The 18,958-nt window shown below is 42.4% G+C and overlaps 1 protein-coding gene across 3 annotated transcripts in view; it reads right to left on the reverse strand.

Annotated features, from left to right (window-relative positions):
* Positions 1-16,122, reverse strand: part of erbb4b (erb-b2 receptor tyrosine kinase 4b) — a 250,494-nt gene extending 234,372 nt beyond the window's left edge. For all 3 annotated transcript variants that reach the window (XM_028990491.1, XM_028990490.1, XM_028990489.1), the window contains exon 1: positions 15,815-16,122. In XM_028990491.1, coding sequence (XP_028846324.1) covers positions 15,815-15,893 — 79 coding nt within the window. In that variant the 5' untranslated portion in view covers positions 15,894-16,122. The remainder of the gene's footprint in view (positions 1-15,814) is intronic.
* Between the last annotated feature and the right edge of the window lie 2,836 nt (positions 16,123-18,958).

An 18,958-nucleotide genomic window follows, 5' to 3' on the forward strand; every position in this document is an offset into this window, starting at 1 on the left:
CCTCTCTTTCCATTACCTCAAATGGAAACTCCTGTATACAAGCTTTAATGATTGTATGATATGGTCTTTCAGGCAAGCCAAAAAGACATATTTTGTAAATGTACATGAACAATTAGCTATCTTACATGATTTATTAGCCTACATGGTGTCTGCTTTTGCCATATCCCATCTATACCTATGTGCATGGCTGGAGGAAGAGGTTGTGTAGCAAGCAAACTGAGAATTCCTTCCCTCTATTAAACATGCAAGCTATGAAGTTAACAGGGCCAGAAAGAACAAGTTACCAAGTTACCCCCCCGAGAGGTCTCAGAAAACCTGAAAACATCTTTGCTAAATGATATATATGTAATCTAAATATGAATGTGTGAGAACATCATTGCAAATGAAACACAAAGTCAGAATAAAATAATCAATGTCATCCATTAAATTACCACAATCAAGCTCAGACAAAAAAACATGGGAGAACTGGAAGCCCTCACATGTCCATGCGCACTCAGAAATTGACAGTATTCAAAATGTATACTGACTCAGTAAAGATTCACAAAGTACATTAAATAAGCTTCATTAAAATGGCACACCTCAACGAATCAAGACCAAAAACAATTAGGGCAGTAGAGGACCTTGTAATATTGCAGAATTGTCTGACTGGGAAAGTGCCATGGTGTTGTCCTCTACAGCAGCAGTGCCACAGACAGCATTAAAAGTGGAGTGATGCGCTGCTTCATCTCAGGGGTGGAACTTATTCATAAAGCAAAAGCAGTCTGAATTCCTAAAGAAAAGTTTTACAGGTTGTAATCTAAAGAGCCAAAATGTCAAAAAAGGGGTGTGAGACCAATGGATACCTTGAGTTTAAATGTCTGATAAACTCTAATAAAATAAAAAATGCTGAGATAATCTGAGAAAGTGTTTACACCAAATTGTCACTGGAGATCCACTGCACACAGATATTCTTTGCCAGGCCTCTCTCCTCCTTGTCCCGCCTCTCTTCTCCTCATTTGCATTTAAGGCTACACACACCGAAATGGCGCATTCTGGGGAAATTACATTGTGGGACTAGCTAAAAGTGGCAGTAATTCTGCACCATGGCTGAATTTTGTAAAGAGACTTCAGATACAGTATTGGGGGACCACTTAGACCTTTAGCCACAGACAGTTGCACTCTATTACATGGCTCATATTGATGGGACAATGTCTGGTGGGTTCTTTCGTACATGCACATTTTACTGTAACTTCCAATAAGGAAGTGCATGCACGCCATTCAGCATTCTGAAATCCCTCACTAAGTCTCGTTTAATGCCAACAGAGAGCGGTTTGACAACAAGTGGGTTAAAATTTGATAGGCACAGGCCTTCTGCTTTGCATGTAAAGAAGCAGAGGGACCGTGCTTCAAGCTCTCTCCAGGATCAATAATAATCACTGGTAATAATGTGCAAAAGACACAGGCTCAAGGCAAAATGGTGGTGAAAACGTCTATATATGACTCTGACTTGAGTAAAACTGAATCCAATATGCCCTCCGGCACTGAAAGAAGGGTGGAATAAATTTTCTAAAACATAAAGGGTAATTATAATTGGATAACTATAATAGGGTTTTAGAGATGAAAAAGTCCTTTATTAAGAATTAAGTTTGTAAGAGCTGTATACTACAAAACATGGAGAAATTGTGTGTACATTCAACTGTAGATACATACACAAAAACAGTCAAAATAGTAATAGCCTTGAGAATAGTAGACAAATGCTGTAGTCGAAAGATCCAATGCCAATCGGAGCATGGCCTTTTAGCTGGGTCTGTCAGAAATGGCAGCCTGACAGGCAGTATGAGGTCCAGTGACATCTCCCTCCGTGCGGGGGAAGAGAGGAGAGGGTGCTGTAGGGCTGGCATAGAAAAGAAACGAAATCACCGCTGCCAATTTGCAGCTGCCCATTGTTAGTTTCCACTGGTGCTGCTGCAGCCTCTTGACTTACCTACGGTCTAAACAAAAAGTGCCCCTTACTTATTCATACATGCACTCATTAGCATTACATTCGTTTGGGCTGGTGTATCTGCTCTCCATGCCCTGTCAATCACACTGTCTGCCTGTCAAGGAGAAAGGCCCAAATAACATGAGCTGCAGCTTTAATGCAGCCCATTCTTAACTTCCTCTCCCAATCCAGTTACGTGGCCCTAAGCCAACAGCCTCCAACAAAGGATTGTGGGCTATATTTGAGGTCCGGGTTCAAATTTTTCAAGTCAAACATGTCCACTGGACATTTCCTACCTCTGGAGAAGCAGCATGCGTTTTGATGGAGGAGGGGAGATATTACAAAAACTCATTTCAGCCAAATTTGACAGCCCCATTCTTGCTAATGGCAAACCAGAGAGTGACTTTAATGAGCACTTCGTCAGGTTTGTTGTCCTAATTAACTCAATTAAAGAAATGCAGGGGCAGATGGTGGCGAGGCAGGGAAATGATCACACTCTCCATCTCCTCACCCCTCCATTAGCTATGGAAATTTCCATAAGAAGCCTAGTACAGATGTGGAGGCTAGAGGGGTCCAGAGCACTAATCAGCTTATGTTAGGGTCTGGGTGTCTGCACACACTCCACATAATGAAACTGCTAGCGCACACTCTGAAGGATTGGTGCATTTCTCTATTGTGCTATGCACCAGTTTTAAAAATTTTCCAGAAATTATGCAGTATGCATCATAGTTTTTGCACAGATTTCAAGCATTCATTCATGATTTAACAATCAGTTCAGTCAAATAAAAGAGGTTTCTGGCAGTGTGTTGCAAAATAATTCAATATGTAATGGACTTACCATTCTCTAAAAAATACCTTGTTTAGAGATAGCATCTAGAGGTGTTTGATCTCCTTTGCTTTAATTCAAATAGGGAAATGAGCTTCCTGATAATGATGAATCGGTTCTTAAGGACAGTGGTTCCCAACCTGTACTTCCTTTGTTGCAAACGAGAGGGAAATTGATCCACTGGCGCAAATAGGATGTAAGATGATGTGATGTTTCTCACATTATACAAAAAAAAATTTTGCTCACCCCTTGCGATATCTAGTTTATCTAGTTTTAGATATACCAGTTTGGGAACCACTGCTTTAGGGCTAAATTCAAACTGTACAACTTTCAATTTGATTGCTGACTTGTGATTGAGTCGAAAGGTAACACAGGAAGTAATGTGAGCTTGAAAACGATGATCAAAAAGAAGTTTATTTGTGCAATGATCAGTTTAAAAGTTCAATAAAGCGACAGTAGTGTTCTGTGGTGAAATTGGTTGTAGTTGATTAGTTACGTGACCAGATATTAAGCAGGCTAAAAGTCGGTGAGTGTGTTTGACCACACTCACACATAGTGACGGGCAATCACCCATCAACAACTGACAAGCTAGCCAAGCAGGGACATGTGGACATGTAGTGAATCCACTGAATGGGTGTAGTGCATTTAAATACAGCTGATTTTCTGGTTTTATTAACAGCAGGGGGAAACTGCATTAATCTTATACCATTCAGGGTATATGTTTTAATATGCAATTAGTAATATGAGAACAGATCTTGACAAAGATTTTATCAACTAATTAAAAGGCTTAAAAAAAATACTTTAAAATACTGAAAATATTTGAGTCAGGTAATTCCTGCTTTTGAGGAAGTCTACGTTTGTGTGTGACTCAGTGTGTGTTTTTGTTTCTGTATGATGCTGGCCTCTCTCTGCCAAAAGTTGCTCATCTTGGCAGCTGAAGATAGCCATGCGACTGTGGAAAACTGGGCACCGACGCGGACCAGACAGCACACTGATTGGCTCTCGGCCTCCAGGGTTCCATTTGCGCACTCTGGGGCAAGATCTCTACTTCATGACAGATGGCTACAAAGAGGCACCAGTGCAATCAATATTACAAAGGAGGAAATATGCTGAAATAGCGGGTTTCTGAGCAGTTGCATCTTGGAGAAAATGAAGAAAAATGAAAGTTCCACAAGGGAACGCTCCGGCAAACACACAAAATGGTAAATACGTATCTGTCTTAATTACACCCACAAATATTTCCCTTCTTGCATGTTAATATGATTCTGAAGGCTTAAAAAATATTATACAACTTTCAATAATATTAAAGTTTTACTTTCCTTGCCCTTCGTTGGAGGGCTGTCTCTCACTTTCTCAGCTACAAACATGCATGTTGGACACACACATGCACACACAACAAAGCTAATCTGGACCCATCATGGTCTGCTGGCTGATAGAGCACAACCTGCCAGCTCCCCTGAGGGCACAGTGTGTGAGGCACTATTAGGATGATGGGAGCTGGCAGCTGGCTTTGCCTACTTTAGCACCCAACCTCTCTTTATGCCACGCTAATTAAAAGAATCCGAACCTGCGACTGAGGAAGTGGCCTTATTGAAAACTAATGAGGTGCATTGGGCTGGTGGCAGCCGCACTGGGCAGCCGTAAAAGGCTTGGAAAATAGCGCAGGTGGTTTGGGTATTTTTTGCCAGGAACGTGCCTGAGAGTGAATCCTGCCGAAAGAGGGGTATAAACCCTGTGGTCAAGTGAAAATGTTTCACTCAAAGAACATATGCCTACTTCAGACTGCATAATTTTACTTATACAGTTGTGGTCAAAGGTTTTGAGTGACACAAATTCTGGTTTTCACAAAGTTTGCTGCTTCAGTGTTATTAGATTTTTTTAGTCAGTCGTTTCTGTGGTGTATTCAATTATAATTACAAGCATTTTAAGTCAATATTTGCAGAACTGTTTTTTTTTTTTATTCCCCCTGGCATGCTGTCAATCAACTTCTGGGCCAAATCCTGACTGATGGCAACCCATTCCTTTATAATCAATGCTTGGAGTTTGTCAGAATTTGTGGATTTTTGTTTGTCCACCCGGGGAGTTTCCTGGCCATGGACCCAAAATTTCAGTGTTTTGTTCCCCGAGACACTTAGTTATCACTTTGGCCTTATGGCACTGTACTCCATCATGCTGGAAAAGGCATTGTTCTTCACCAAACTGTTCTTGGGAAAAGTTGCTGTTGGAGAATGTTTTGGTGCTATTTTTTATTCATGACTGTGTTCTTAGGCAAACTTGTGACTGAGCCCACTCACTTGGATAAGAAACAGCCCCACACATGAATGGTCTCAGGATGCTTTACTGCTGGCACGAGTGTTCATCACCCTCTTTTTAAAGTATCCAGTCTGCTATTCTAACTCAGAATAACAGAATGATCTCCAGCCTTGTGCTGGTCAACAATTTTTGTTAATGAGAGGATCACTGAAATGTTCTCAGTAGGTCATTTTGTGGCAGGGCTGAAATGCAGTGGAAATGTTTTTTTTTTCATGGCAAAGAGAGACTTTGTTATGAAGAGGGATCATCTGATCGCTGATTTGTTTTTGTTTTGTTTTTGAATGTCAGAAATTTATATTTGTGAATGTGGAGATGTTATATTGGTTTCACTGGTAAAAATAAATAATTGAAATGGGTATATATTTGTTTTTTGTTAAGTTGCCTAATAATTATGCACAGTAATAGTCACCTGCACACACAGATATCCCCCCTAAAATAGATAAAAATAAAAACAAACTAAAAACTACTTCCAAAAACATTTAGCTGTGATATTAATGAGTTTTTTACGTTCATTGAGAACATGGTTGTTGTTCAATAATAATAAATAATAAAATTATTCCTCAAAAATACAACTTGCCTAATAATTCTGCACTCCCTGTATGCAAATTGCCATAATAAAAATGGAAACCAATATTTGTGTAATTCTCAAAACATTTGGCCATAACCGTGCTTTGAAACGATTCAGGGGACATTTCACTGCATGTTGTATTTGTATATGTGACAAATAAAGGATATTAAATCGCTGACGAACTACAGCCAATAAGGACAAACAAGACAAAGTTGATGGCAATATAGGACCTCTTAAATCATCAAGAGAAGATGGAGAACATTGTTTTTTCATGTGACTTTTGCATGACCGAACAGACCAGTCAGGGGAGAACAGTGTGTGATCAGACAACTTAGAAAGTCCTGCAGTCATGAGATCGTGTGCTAAACAGCATATTTCTTTTCCACACCCATTAGCAGCAAGCATAGAATTTTTAACTCTGTCGCACACAAGAGTCCTTTCACTTTCACATACTTAAAAAGCTCCTTGGTAAGTTAAGGCATCTGTCAGGTTTTCTTTGTTCTGTTTGCCTTTCTGTGCCTGCGAGGTTCTGTATCAGGTAAAAGCACTGCACCTAGTGGCTATTTACCCACAGCCAGATCATATTGGATATGCGCGCGCATGTTCGATTTGTTGTTTGGTTTGTTGTGTTTGCTTTCGGAATAGTTTGCCTTCCTCTGACTGTTTTAATTGTACCTTTTTATTATGTTGTCAGATATGTTCTTGCAGTGTTCTGGACAAGGCTTTTAGTATTTCGAAGAGTCGCGATTCACATTTCAGGCTTTATCGAAAATATTACTGTAGGTAGGATTGTTTTATTCTGTCATATTAAATCCTTGTACTGAAGTATTTTATTGCTTTTGCTGTCTACATTTTATTTTGTTGCCTTCAATACCACCAGACACTGGCTGTTTTTTTCCATTAATCGAGTGAAACCGAATGAGGTAGTAGGTTAGACCCAGGGGACACCAACAACCATATCTCTGCGATTTAAGCAACAGCTATTTCTTGGTCTTGGCCATTTGTGTAAAAAAGGGTGTCTGATATGATTATATTCCGGTCATCATAGTGTTATTGCTCCCAACCATGAAAAAATGAGCAAGAGGGCAAAGGAGGTGAGATTTTGGGGAGGGGGAGCTTTATCTCTTGCCATTTTACGAAGCCTCATTTTACCGCAGATGTAATGGCCCAAAGCGCAAATGTAAGCAGGCTTTCTGGGAAGTGCTGTCCTCACCTATTCACCCTCTTCCATCACATGACTTTGGAGATCCCCTATGAAGGCACCCCTGCTTGATAGAGGGCATTTAACGCAGACGCGCTGCCTTTCGGTGGCCCTCCTGCTGTGGTGTTCTCTTACAGGCTGGGCCCTGGAGGTCCAGAGGGAGCCTAGTGCTGGAGCTGTGGAAGATGAGCCTGTGGGAAATGCTGGGACAACCATTATCACTCAGTGTGATACAACAGTGACACACAAACACCGATCCACAGAAATGACGCAACAAAGTGGGCTAAAGGGTCATTTGTGGAGACTGCAAGCCGAGTCCGTGCATGCAGGAAAGAAGACACTGCAGTGTTGGACTCTACCTGCTCCACAGCGTCAGGGGATCTTCTCTTTCACCTCAGAATCAGCAGTAAAAAGTTCAAGCTTCTAGCAGACATGCCTCGGCACAAAAACACGCTAATGCCAACTCCATTTCAAAGTCTCCTGGGCCTCAAGAGCTTTAAGCAAAATGGAGCGAACTAAATTCGTGGTCACTGGAGTCAAACGTCCAATCAGCTCCCCGCCATCCATCCTTCCCCTGTCCGCTCCTCGCTTGCCCTCCACTTTCGCGTGTTGACCACACACTTGCTCCTAGTCTGAAGAGTGCAGTCAATCAATAGCACAGCGCCATTTGAACATTATGAACACGGACTGCTGGACTAAAGGCCCCACAGGAGCGTAGAGGAGGCGGCAGAGACCTTCCCCTGTAGATGGTGGCATCTGAGAGCCCATCTTTTACCAGGGAGGTAAAGCAAGGACAGAAGAAAGTGAGAAAAATACTGTGCGATGACAATTGTGGAAGTGAGGAGATTTGTTTGGTAGTGGCTCCTAAACAGTGGTCATTTTCCAACGGAACAACAAGCAATCCCCAAATAGTATGAAGATAAAATTGAACTTCTCTCTGCGTCTTGTTCAGTTTTTCTCATCCTGGTGCATGTGTTTGGCCTTTTTCATGTGTAAAGTTCGCTTGCTGATGCTCACTGTGATTCGTATGGATCAGGAATGCTGAAATCACACAGCCTGTACAAGGCATATGAAATATATCCATGTGGTATTATGTGCATTCAAAAATAAACATCAGGTTTGCAGAGGAAGGACACAAAGTCCCTTTGTCATCATTAAAGGAATGTGTGTCCCCAACCCAAAATTCTACTCTTCCTTGTGCACTAAATTAAAAAGATCCAAATTAACGATTAAGGAGAGTCGTTTTGACCCTCAAGAGCAGCTGTGTGCTTATGAACATCAATTAATAAAACTAACCATAAACAAAGGGAGCGAGAGAGTGTCGGTAGTGCGAGGGAGGTGAATGAGACATGCAGATAGAGAGTGAAGAAGTGGTAGCAGGTAGGAGAGCGTGCGAGAGGAGGGGAAGATACAGAGAGAGAGAGAGAGAGAACAAAAACAAGAGGGGTCATGAATGAGAAAGCGCGAGAGAGAGAGGGGCATTTGTCTTCAGGCACAGTAGCCCTTAAAAGAGCGCGAGGGTGGCGGACGTATGGGGGCCGGAGGGACGGTGGCTGACTGTCAGAATGGGTGTCCTGTGGCTGGCCGGGAAAAAGCGTCCCTGTCACAGCCCCGCGCCGCTGCCCAAGGCCACAGCTGATTAATGGGCTGTCCAGGGCTTGTGATAGTGGCTACTTTACCTGTGCTCTGGGGAAACTCACTGATGTCCCCTTCGCTCCAGACGTAGCATACAGAGGGGCGGTGGGGAGAGTCGAATAATAAAATAATAAAATAAAACGTAACTCCGGCCCCCCAGCCCCCCGCAGCTAAAATTAGAGGCCCTTTTTTCTCTCCCTTTACTCCGGGTCTGTCTGTGTCTCCCCGCTACAAACGATCTTGCATCAGCATCCGCTTCACCTTGCCAGAGGGATCTCATGTTTCTTTGCGGGAGCGCGGCGTTAGGACAGAGGAGGCGGGCGGATGAACAGCAGGCACCGCAGCGCGAGCGCTCTGCCCGCTCTCGCAGGGACTCAATCACGCGAACAGACGTGACTGTGTGTGTCCTCCTAGACTTCTCCACAGACGGGACAGCGCGGCCAGGTGAGATTGAGCACTGCTGTCTCGGGCAAATGGCCACAGAAGGGGATGCGCTGCAGAAGTTGACATTAGTGTGGCGGAGGCGCTTTGTCATTTTCTCGCTCTCCTCACCGTCATTCTAGCCCCGCTGTGCTCTTCCTTTCCCCTGCAACGTGCCACAAAGGGACCCTTTTTAAAGCTGTACCTGTGAATAATCACCGAGAAAGTTCACAAATGAGCCACACCAGGGGTTTTTACAACCAATTCCATTTTCCTTTCTATGCACATGATACTGTGTTGGTGTTGTTAGAAACGGTAAAAAGAGAAATCAGAAAAGGTGCAGGGTCCCCAACCCCTGTGCTTCTTGGAGCCTTCATGTAGGCTTTTACGTTACACTCTATAGGTAGCAAAGGATCATAAAGGACAATTTTAATGGTCACATGATATCTGAGCTGAAATCGAGGTAATGTGCAACAATGAGGCTCACACTATTTGTGCAATTATCATGGACAGATCACAATATAACCTATATAATTAGGTTATATACCACGACCTGCTTCTAACATTAATCACTGAAGCTGCAAAGTCAACCTCAGCCATTTAGTGTGGAATGGCCGGTGATCTCTGCTGCCGGAGGCGGGGTTCTGCTTCTCCCCATCCACTGAACAAAGGCTCTCACATGCTTCATCCCCCCCAGCCTCCTGCAGCCAGTCAGCCAGCCAAGGTCAATTGCCTTTCCCCCCTCTCATTCTGTGCTTTATGTACCTTTACAAGTGCTGGTATATCTGCTGCAAGGTGACTGCTTACACACGGGAGCGCGAGCCATCGACAGGCCGCGCCGCAGAGCGATGATGCAGGCCAGTGTGCGGAAGTGACGGGAGCACGGGAACTGACACATAACTCATGCTCAGCCAAACGCTTTATCACTTCTCTGTGCCAAAGGCCTGCACTCAATGTCATTCGATCTGAGCGCTCCAGTCTTCTTTATACCACGGTCAATATCTGCAGCACTGCCTCATTTTAGCCATTTCAGGGGAAAGTTGTCATTATGAAGCACTGCAACACGGCATTTAACCCAGTGGGCAGCCATGAAGGCCGAGCAGTGTGTGGGGACGGAACCTCTGTAGATTCAAACCGGCAACCTTCTGATTACGGGTCCACTTCCTTAACCACTAGGCCGACCACCAGGCAACCATTTAAGCTATTACTAACAAAGATAATCAATTAATCTGTCAATTTATCTCAATGACTCGATTAGGCATTCACGGTAGACTTGTAGATTTATTTCCTTTTCAGAATAATTTAGCAGAGATTAACATTTCCAGCAGAAAGATTTGTTTAAGTGCGCACACCTGCAAACTTGACGATGTGAACAACCAATCAATCGATTAGCAAGTTCGTTTTTAAGCAAATATTTTAATAATCAATTATAATTCATTGCTGCAGCCATAGTTGGCTCACCCAAATCATGGAAATCAATAATTCTTTAATTTCAATCTGACACAGTATCCAGTCAGGGGGGGGTTCTTGGATTCTGAGTTCTAGCCAGCCTATCAGTGCAGTCTACAGTGAAAATAGTGTGCCGTGTCAGAGCATATAAACTCAAAGTAATTACATTGTAAATGCATATTAGCTGTGAATATTTTAAAACGGATTATAGTAAAAAAAAAAAAAAAACTTCAGGGAATCCGAACAGCAACGTGTTTCAACAGGGGGGGTTGGGGTGGGGGGGGGTGAGCTACATATAAACTCACAACTTTGTCAGCCTGTTATTATTATTCTTTTATTTGTTCATCTCCATTATTCAGGTGCAAAAGAAGGGAAATGGCACAAGAAAGGGAGAATGAAACAACTCACTCGGTTGTCAGACACTTCTGAGGGAATAACAAGGCAAAGACCAGAAATTAGAGAGACACAATTAACTTAACTTGTACGCCGTGTTAATGAGTGTGTCTTAACAGAGATTAGCCATATTCATTGTCATACTAATTCACCTCTTTTGTGGTGCCCAGAAAAAAAAAAGTGGATGATGAAAGCGTGGAAGAGAACAGAGCAGGAACAGATGCAGGCAGAGGCGCTGGCAGCCTCGGAGCTGCGGATTACGCGAGTGAAGTTGTCAATCACGGCCAAGGCTCTGCTCCCCTCACTCACACTTGTCAAAACCCCGTGAATGCCTTTCGTTTAAAAAAAAAAAAAAAAAAACCCTCACCATTTCCCTAATTGTAGCCTGACAGAGTCTCTCTCTCTCTCTCTCTCTCTCTCTGATTTGTGAGCATGGCACAAAGGGGCTCTCAGGCTCCTTGGAAGTCTGCGTTCCCGAATTGTTCGCCTGTATCTGAATAGCGCCGTGCATGAGTCACGCGCATCACAAAGTGCATTATGTTGACACAAAGAGGTGAATTTGAAGTTCGGTGTAAAACAATTGCCCGCTGGTGCTTGAGGTCTGACTGACACGAGTGTTATTTTGTTGGCCGCTTTTCTCATGCTGGTGACAGGCGGATTTACAAGCGCGGCATGTTAATTTCCTTATGGGGATTCACAAAAAAATTCCATACCGGTGCCAAGACTCCACCCGGTACCAGGGTCCCTAGCTGGTGCTCACACTCAGCCGCATAAAGCCCATGCGTTGTGTTGTCATGTACAACAGAGTTACAGAGAACTGTTACCTCCTGCCTCTGTTTGGACGGTTAATGCAGAGAAATGGTGGCCGTGTGGCGCTCTCTACACTGCTTTGAGTCTACTTATATAATTGGCTGTAAATGTGGGAATGAAATGCTTTGACACTGTTAAACAAATGAATACAGTAATTTTATTTGCCATTTGGTAGCAGTATTTCATAATTTAGTGTTCCAAAATATTGGTAAAATGGCATCCTCTCCCAACTCTGTATGTAGCACACATGTACAGTGACCATCCACACAGGGGGACAGACTCTTACTCAATCACAACTAAATATGTCTGACAGGGAAACAGAGAGAAGGAAGCACTGTGATTTGTCAGGACTTGACATTGATGAATGCAATGTCGTCACTAAATGAAGAAAAATGACACCGTCTTGGGTGTCAAATGGTGTCTTGCTGCCAGCAGAGATAGGCCTGGTGACGGTTCTAAAGACAACACACTTTCATGGCAGATGGACATGGACCATGTGCACAGCATGCAATGAAAGCCATAACACACACACACACACACACACAGAGGGAGACCGAGCAGGGCTTTCAAAGCATCCTCATCTTAATAGAGCCTGAAAGCCATGACTTGCATAAGCTCAGTAAATGAAAAAATGGCAAATCATATTAGTTACAGCAAGTTACACCACGCAGGAAAAAAAGAGGTGAAAATAAGCTGCAAACAATTCAAGGGGATAATTTGTCCATGCTTCTCATCACCCAGGATGAATTTATGGCTTGCCGTCTGTGTGTGTACAGTAATCTGCCCGTGTATTAGCTTTATCCAACCTGCTCAAAGTTTTACAAATGTAGGCCTACACAGAGCTATGCACAACTCTGCAATTACAGGAACAAATTAAACTAAAGCGACTTCAAGCACACGTCCACTCCCAGTGGATAAAACAGTTGTGTGTCATTTATTTGAGTTAGAAGGGTAAAAAATGTATATGATTTAATAATAAATCCTCATCATCAGCAGCAACAAGTAATTAGAAACAGTGAAGGACAGACTGATTGATGGGCACGCCATACTTCGCAAATTCCACACGTCACCGTGAATTGCATGTGACACACACGTACACTGACCTAGAGGATGGGAGTTCACAGGCCTTCTTTATGTCCAAAAACATTACAAAAGTGTTAGAAGTTATCCAAGATAATCTTCTTTAAAACAAACAGTGTTTGCTCATGAGGTTCATCTCTATGGTTTTAAGGACATGTCAGCTGATAAGGTCGAAGGTGGTATCAAACCAGCTCAAAAGCCATTAGAGAAGAAACCAGTTCCTAGTCAAAGAGATCCAAGCCAGTGGCAGTAACACTAAAAAGCTTTGTTTCAGGCTTTTTTGGTTTCCTTTCTTCTACTGTTGCCTAGAAAGCAGAAGGAAGCAGCCTTTGGTATAGCTGCTCTTGCCACGCTGGTCAGGAGCCTCAAGCCAGAGTGAGACGCTTAACATGGGGGCACAGAGCACCACGCTGTTTGGGAAGCCGCCTTCACTTGGCAAGTGTCGGGATCTGAGGCGAATCAAAGCCCGGTTTTCTTCCCATTAAAGGCCGCCGGCTCAGAGGTCGAGCTGCCTTACAACAGCAATGTCAAGGAAGAAATGGAATAAGGAGCCTCCGTGAGATAATGCCTTATTGCTGTGTGGGCTGGTGGATGTAACACCATCTCCACCCGCTTTGATAATGTAAAAAAAGGGGCACATGGGCCACTGATCTTTGAAAAAATGTGGAAGAGCAGAAATATTCCTGTCCTTTGTTATTAACTGGTTGAGTCAAGACATACATTCACATAAAATGAGTCATAAAATATCTATACAACCAGACATGTCAATACTTTAGTCGTATGAATACTCCACTCTGTAAGTGTGCTTCAATGAAAAGGGGTAAAACCTTAGGTTCTTCTAAGCCTTTTTTTTATCTATGCTTTCTTTGAATGCGGTCTTTTCTGAGATACTAGAACACACACACACACACACACACATAAAAGAGCACTTTCTCAAATATTAATAGATATATACATATACACAAACAGTGTTCCATTATTATGGACACAGGGGGAAGAAAGGCTTGCAAAAGAGACGCCAGGTTCGGCATTGAAAAGCGGTTATTGAGCCAGACCAAAATTAGATTGGAAGCAGGTTTAATTGCCGAACGATTAATTTTCATCGCCTCCGAGCCGGTGTACTCACCATCGGAATCTAATCCATGCTTAAGCCGATTAACAGGCTGATATTTGTATTCTCCGGTTTTTCCACCAGCATTTTTCAAGGGAACTTCGAAATGTCATGGAGTGCAAGGATTTAAATTCTCAGCCCCTCAGCAGCAGACTGGAATGATAACGTACCGATAACCCTGATTAGCAGATGTTTAAAAAAAAAAAGCATAAGGTGGAGATAATGCACCAGGAGCGTTTAGATGAAATTCACCATTACCTCAATGTGCTCCTGATGGAAGGCCACCCATAATAGCCACACTCCAAAAAAAATGTTTTCGTAATTGAGCAACTGGGTGACAAATCAGGAAACACATTGGAACTGCCGGAGCAGAGTTCTTCAGTAACAACAGCGTAAGGCAGCGATTATAATCCATCACGGTGAGCATGGCGGCTTGAAGGTGCATTTCTTACACTCTGTTCTTTCGAATAGCCCACAGCTTGCGAGACACATGACTGGGATTCTTCACAAAATATGCTTTAGGGTTAGTTGCTCAACTGGAATATGGTTTGAAACACAGAGGCAACATGGAAAAAAAAGATCATTTCAGCGCATCACAAGAATACAGTCAGTATATTGAATTATGGATTTTCCTGCAAACCATGCAACCATGCCTATAGCCAGAGCACTGCTTTGTAAAAAAAAAAAAAAAAAAAGTAACGTTCTAACACCTTTTAGGTGAGAATGAGCATGTGGTTTTTTTATTAAAAAATTTTGCTCGACTATAACTCATCGGTTTCAAGCTGTAAAGCCCGTAGCCATTGTACAGATAATTAAATAAATATAAAGATCTTTTTTATTAGGATTTTTTTTCTAGATGATTAGTCGGAACGATGCTCGGCCCTTCTCCCGCGGAATGTGAGCCTTCTGGTCACATGAAGACGCAACTCGGGCAGGATCGTGTCGCCCCCTGGCACTGCGGGATGTCGTCCCGCCACCGGAGCACCACGGGCATCTCACCGGCCTTTGTCTCTTAATGGCGCACCATTTAAACTCGTTACCAACCGGGAGCTGCCCAGGAATTACAGAAAAAAAAAAATGATAACAAAAATAAATAAATATATGCACTCGTATAAAGTAAGTTGGTCTGAATGATTAAATATAATTCATGCATTTCTGATATGAGGATCATTTTTATTCAGACTTTAAAAGTCTTGATGAGTTGAAAAAAAAAGAAATAAAAAGACTTGAGAGAACATCGTTTTAGCGCGTCTAATACCACCACCATGTGGAAGCCCCTTCCTGTAGGAAATAATAAAAGCGTTCACTTTCGGCCCGGGATCTGTCACAGCTGCAAACACGACAAAGTGTCGAGGACGCAGGACGCACCGCCGACAAATCACGCTGCAGAGTCTAGTTCATCAGTTAAATGTCCTGCGTGGAGCCCGAGGGAGGTTCCACTTTCAGCTAATAAATTCGAATGAAATAAAGCACGATGCAGCCGAAAAAAAACGAAAACGATCGTGTTGAAAGGTTGTCGGTGCGCTGACGTGCGTGTGGAAACGCGACCCGACGTTCGCCCGCTTGACGCGTTGGAAACGAAACGGGACGCGAAAGCGACCGCGCGCAGAAAGACGCAACCTGTCGGCAGCCTAAAAGTTGTCATTTGACAAAGTTGCGTCGGCAAAAGGCAAGAAAGAACGAGGAAAAGGGGCGCGTTTTTCAGAGCCGTCGGAACGGGGCGAGAATAACAACGCGCAATGACCACTGAATGGCCCGATTCTCTTTAAATTCAACAGTGCCAGTGTGTGTGTGTGTGTGTGTGTGTGTGATCGGGTTTACACACCATCGCCGCCCCTCCACACCGGCTGAGCGCACATGCACACGACCAAAGGAACGCAGAGCAACTGCGAACCTTTACGCGGACGCGTAATCTGAGTCCGTGACTATGATATTGAAATATATATATATATATATATGTGTGTTTGTGTGTGTGTGTTTTTTTTTTTTAAGCGCAGAATGAGTAGAATGACCGCGTACCGACCGAACGCGCCCGGTCCGCCACTCACCTGCCTGCGAGGCGCACAGCCGAAGCAGCGCCGAAGTGAAAAGAAAGGCGAAGCAACACAGATCAGAGGCCAGCTTCATTTTTGGAAGGCGGTAGTAACTCCTATAATTCACATGTCCAGTATCATATCCCTCTCTCGGTTTAATATAAAAAAAAAAAATGTCACTTGTTCAGGGTGACAGTTCTGGCGAGCGCCGACTTCGTTTCTCCCGGGCTGTCTGCGTTCCCCCTTTTCCGAAGTGCAGAAGTTGAATAACAGTGGCGTACGTCAGTAGTAATAGCGCGCAACGCAACGCTCATGCCATTACTCTCTTCAGTTCAGACTTCGATACGCAGCGACGGCTCGGCGCAAGGGAACGCCCCCTTTTTGCGCGACCCCGCCCCGATAGACAACGATTGGCTCACAGTTTGTATGGCCACACCCCTACGCTGGCTTTCGGTCAACATAAACCGAACCCACATTTGACAAACCCCTCCCATAATTCTGCAAGGTGGACTCTTCCATTCATTCCTAAGCCGTCACAGGTCTGTACAGTCTTACGTCAAATTAATGGGCGTGAACGGACAGCCAGTCTTTAAAATGACCCAGACATCCAAAAAGTTAGGCTTTCCTTAAACAGCAACATTAATTTTCACAGAGGAAACAAAAAGTTTAATTTAAGGCCATAACTAAAACTATCCCAGCTGAAGGTTAAATGTATCATCATATGGTAAAATATCTCACATTTATCCTGTAAACTGTAAACTGTAAACTGTATTCTAATAAAATCTTTACATTTTATACATTGCTATGTAAACCAAATAAACAACAAATGATTAACGAAACCAGGGTGTGGTCTATTATTTTCCCAAATGTAAGAGCCCTGCTACAAAGTCAAATAATTGTTAAATATCACACTTCTAGTACATTGTGAAATTGTTTAGGATACCATATAAATAAACTAATTATGATATTCCATAATGAGCAATGTCTGAATCTACCTTCATTTGTCCAATATCTGTAGGCCCACCACATGCACGTCAGCTTTTTTTTACATCTTTTTTACAGTCACTGCAAAGCATATTCATGGAAAGGTTTAAGATGAACTAATCGCCTAATGACAAATTAATAATCTTCACAGACAGTCAGAGGGTTTTGGCGTGTGCTAATCTTTCCAAAATGGCATGGCGCAGTACTAAGCCATCATTAGCGTTTCAAAAGCAACATTTTGTAGCCTACCTACCTTTTACCTGAGAATGAAAATTCAACTGCAAATGCTTGTTGTTGTTTTTTTTTTTCAACAAAATACGATGGTTCAGAGTATTTTTTTGTTATGTGACTGTTTTTAAGCAGTAGCTTTATCAACGTTTCTTAAAAGTAACACCGTTGCCGTAGAAACAAGTCGCGAGAACCTTCTAGAACTTTCGAGCACCCATAACTCCTTTAAAAACTATACAACTATAAAAGAAAAAGAAATAAAGAGAGAAATCCACAAAGCAAATCCACATGCTGTTAAAAAAAAACGCTACAGAACTGTGTGTTAAAAAGAAAAACGATTAAAACGAGTTTTACTTCATCTTACCGAATTAAATGATAGCAGTCGCCTGCGATGGAGGTGTAATGGCGGGTTTTTACCGCAAGGAGGAAGAAAAACATCTATTATGTCTGTCAGTGGGCCTGCGTCGAGCTCAGCGACACCTCAGCAATGATCCAGCTGAAGCCGGACACTGACGCACAAGAGAGACGGTGCACACAGTGGTGAGGACTCCATGCCAACTTACTGCTGCCATCTTATTCATTTCATATCATTCTAATGAGATAATCATTAACAATGAATACATCATTTGCTGAGTGGCCTTTTAAGAAGTAGTTGTATTGGTGGTCCATCCTTCTATTTGTATGCTACTCTTGTTAGCACAGAGACATGCAGCACACACAGCATGCAGACACAGAACCCGCATAACTAGCCGTCACAACAGCAAAATTATTTCAAAATCGAATGTGTGCAAATGACATTACTGTGCATGATAAATACACACACCCTATAATTTATCTAAAGAAACTCATCATTAAGGCCTCTAGGAATTACTTTGGAAAATTTCCAGTAGAGCATGTAACAGATATCTTTGTTAAAATTCAAACATGAAACATTTGCAAATCACAAAAGGGCCACCATGTCAATAATTTGACAAATCAAGACCATTCCACCTCCTTCAAATGGTAAACTAATTTAAAAGGCAAGTGCATAGCAATTTGTAGCAGGATCTGAGCCATTATGAGAAAATGAAAGGGCATGAAGTAAAGGCAATAAAGGGTGAGAGGTGGGTCTCGTTCAAGGGCACACAGGTAGTGTATGATTCTATGCTGGAAGGAGTTTTAATAAATTGTTTCAACATAGTACATCTAATATATGGTATATCTAATATCTCGCAGTGGGATCTACATTTTATGATGCCTACATTTTAGGGTGTGTACGCCGCATTGTCTCCAGTGGCAGTAAACATTGTAACCTGATACAGTCTATGCCTTTTCATTAAAAATATCTGAAATGTATAATCACATTTAGAATTCAAAAGGCCATTTGCTGTATTCCTTAATTGCTATGGTAAATAATGTAAATACACAGAAGATATTAGGTGCATGTTCACACTGTGAAACAATTTATCAAATAAATAATAAAATTTGAGCCGAATATGTTTATTGATGACTCCCAGCGACCTGTCCTGGAAGCTAAATCTTCATAAATATTTAATATCTGCTGAGAGTAAAGAGAAAAAATATCATGTTACATATTTTTGTATTGTTTGTGTACACAGGGGGAAATATGAAAAACAATTGTCATATCACAGTGGGTGCGTCACCAATTGACAGACACATTCAATACATGTGAGGCCATTGCACTTCTGATGTCCTATGGCACTTGAGTATATGAATATTTTTTATTCAATATAACCACATAACCATATTTCTTACATTTCAGAAAAAATCCCAAAGTGTGCTGTAAAAACTTTACTTTTCCCGATCTGGTAGCTATAGTCTAGCATTCATATACAGCATACTGTGTTGATTCAGTGGGCAATCTAATCTCTCACAGGCGAGTGCTTGTGCAGGATTTTGGGAATAACCTTGTGTTGAGGTTTACTGGGCGAATCTCTGTTGTAGTTA

The sequence above is a fragment of the Denticeps clupeoides genome, chromosome 9 (assembly GCF_900700375.1).
Source record: "Denticeps clupeoides chromosome 9, fDenClu1.1, whole genome shotgun sequence".
Lineage (NCBI taxonomy): Eukaryota > Metazoa > Chordata > Actinopteri > Clupeiformes > Denticipitidae > Denticeps > Denticeps clupeoides.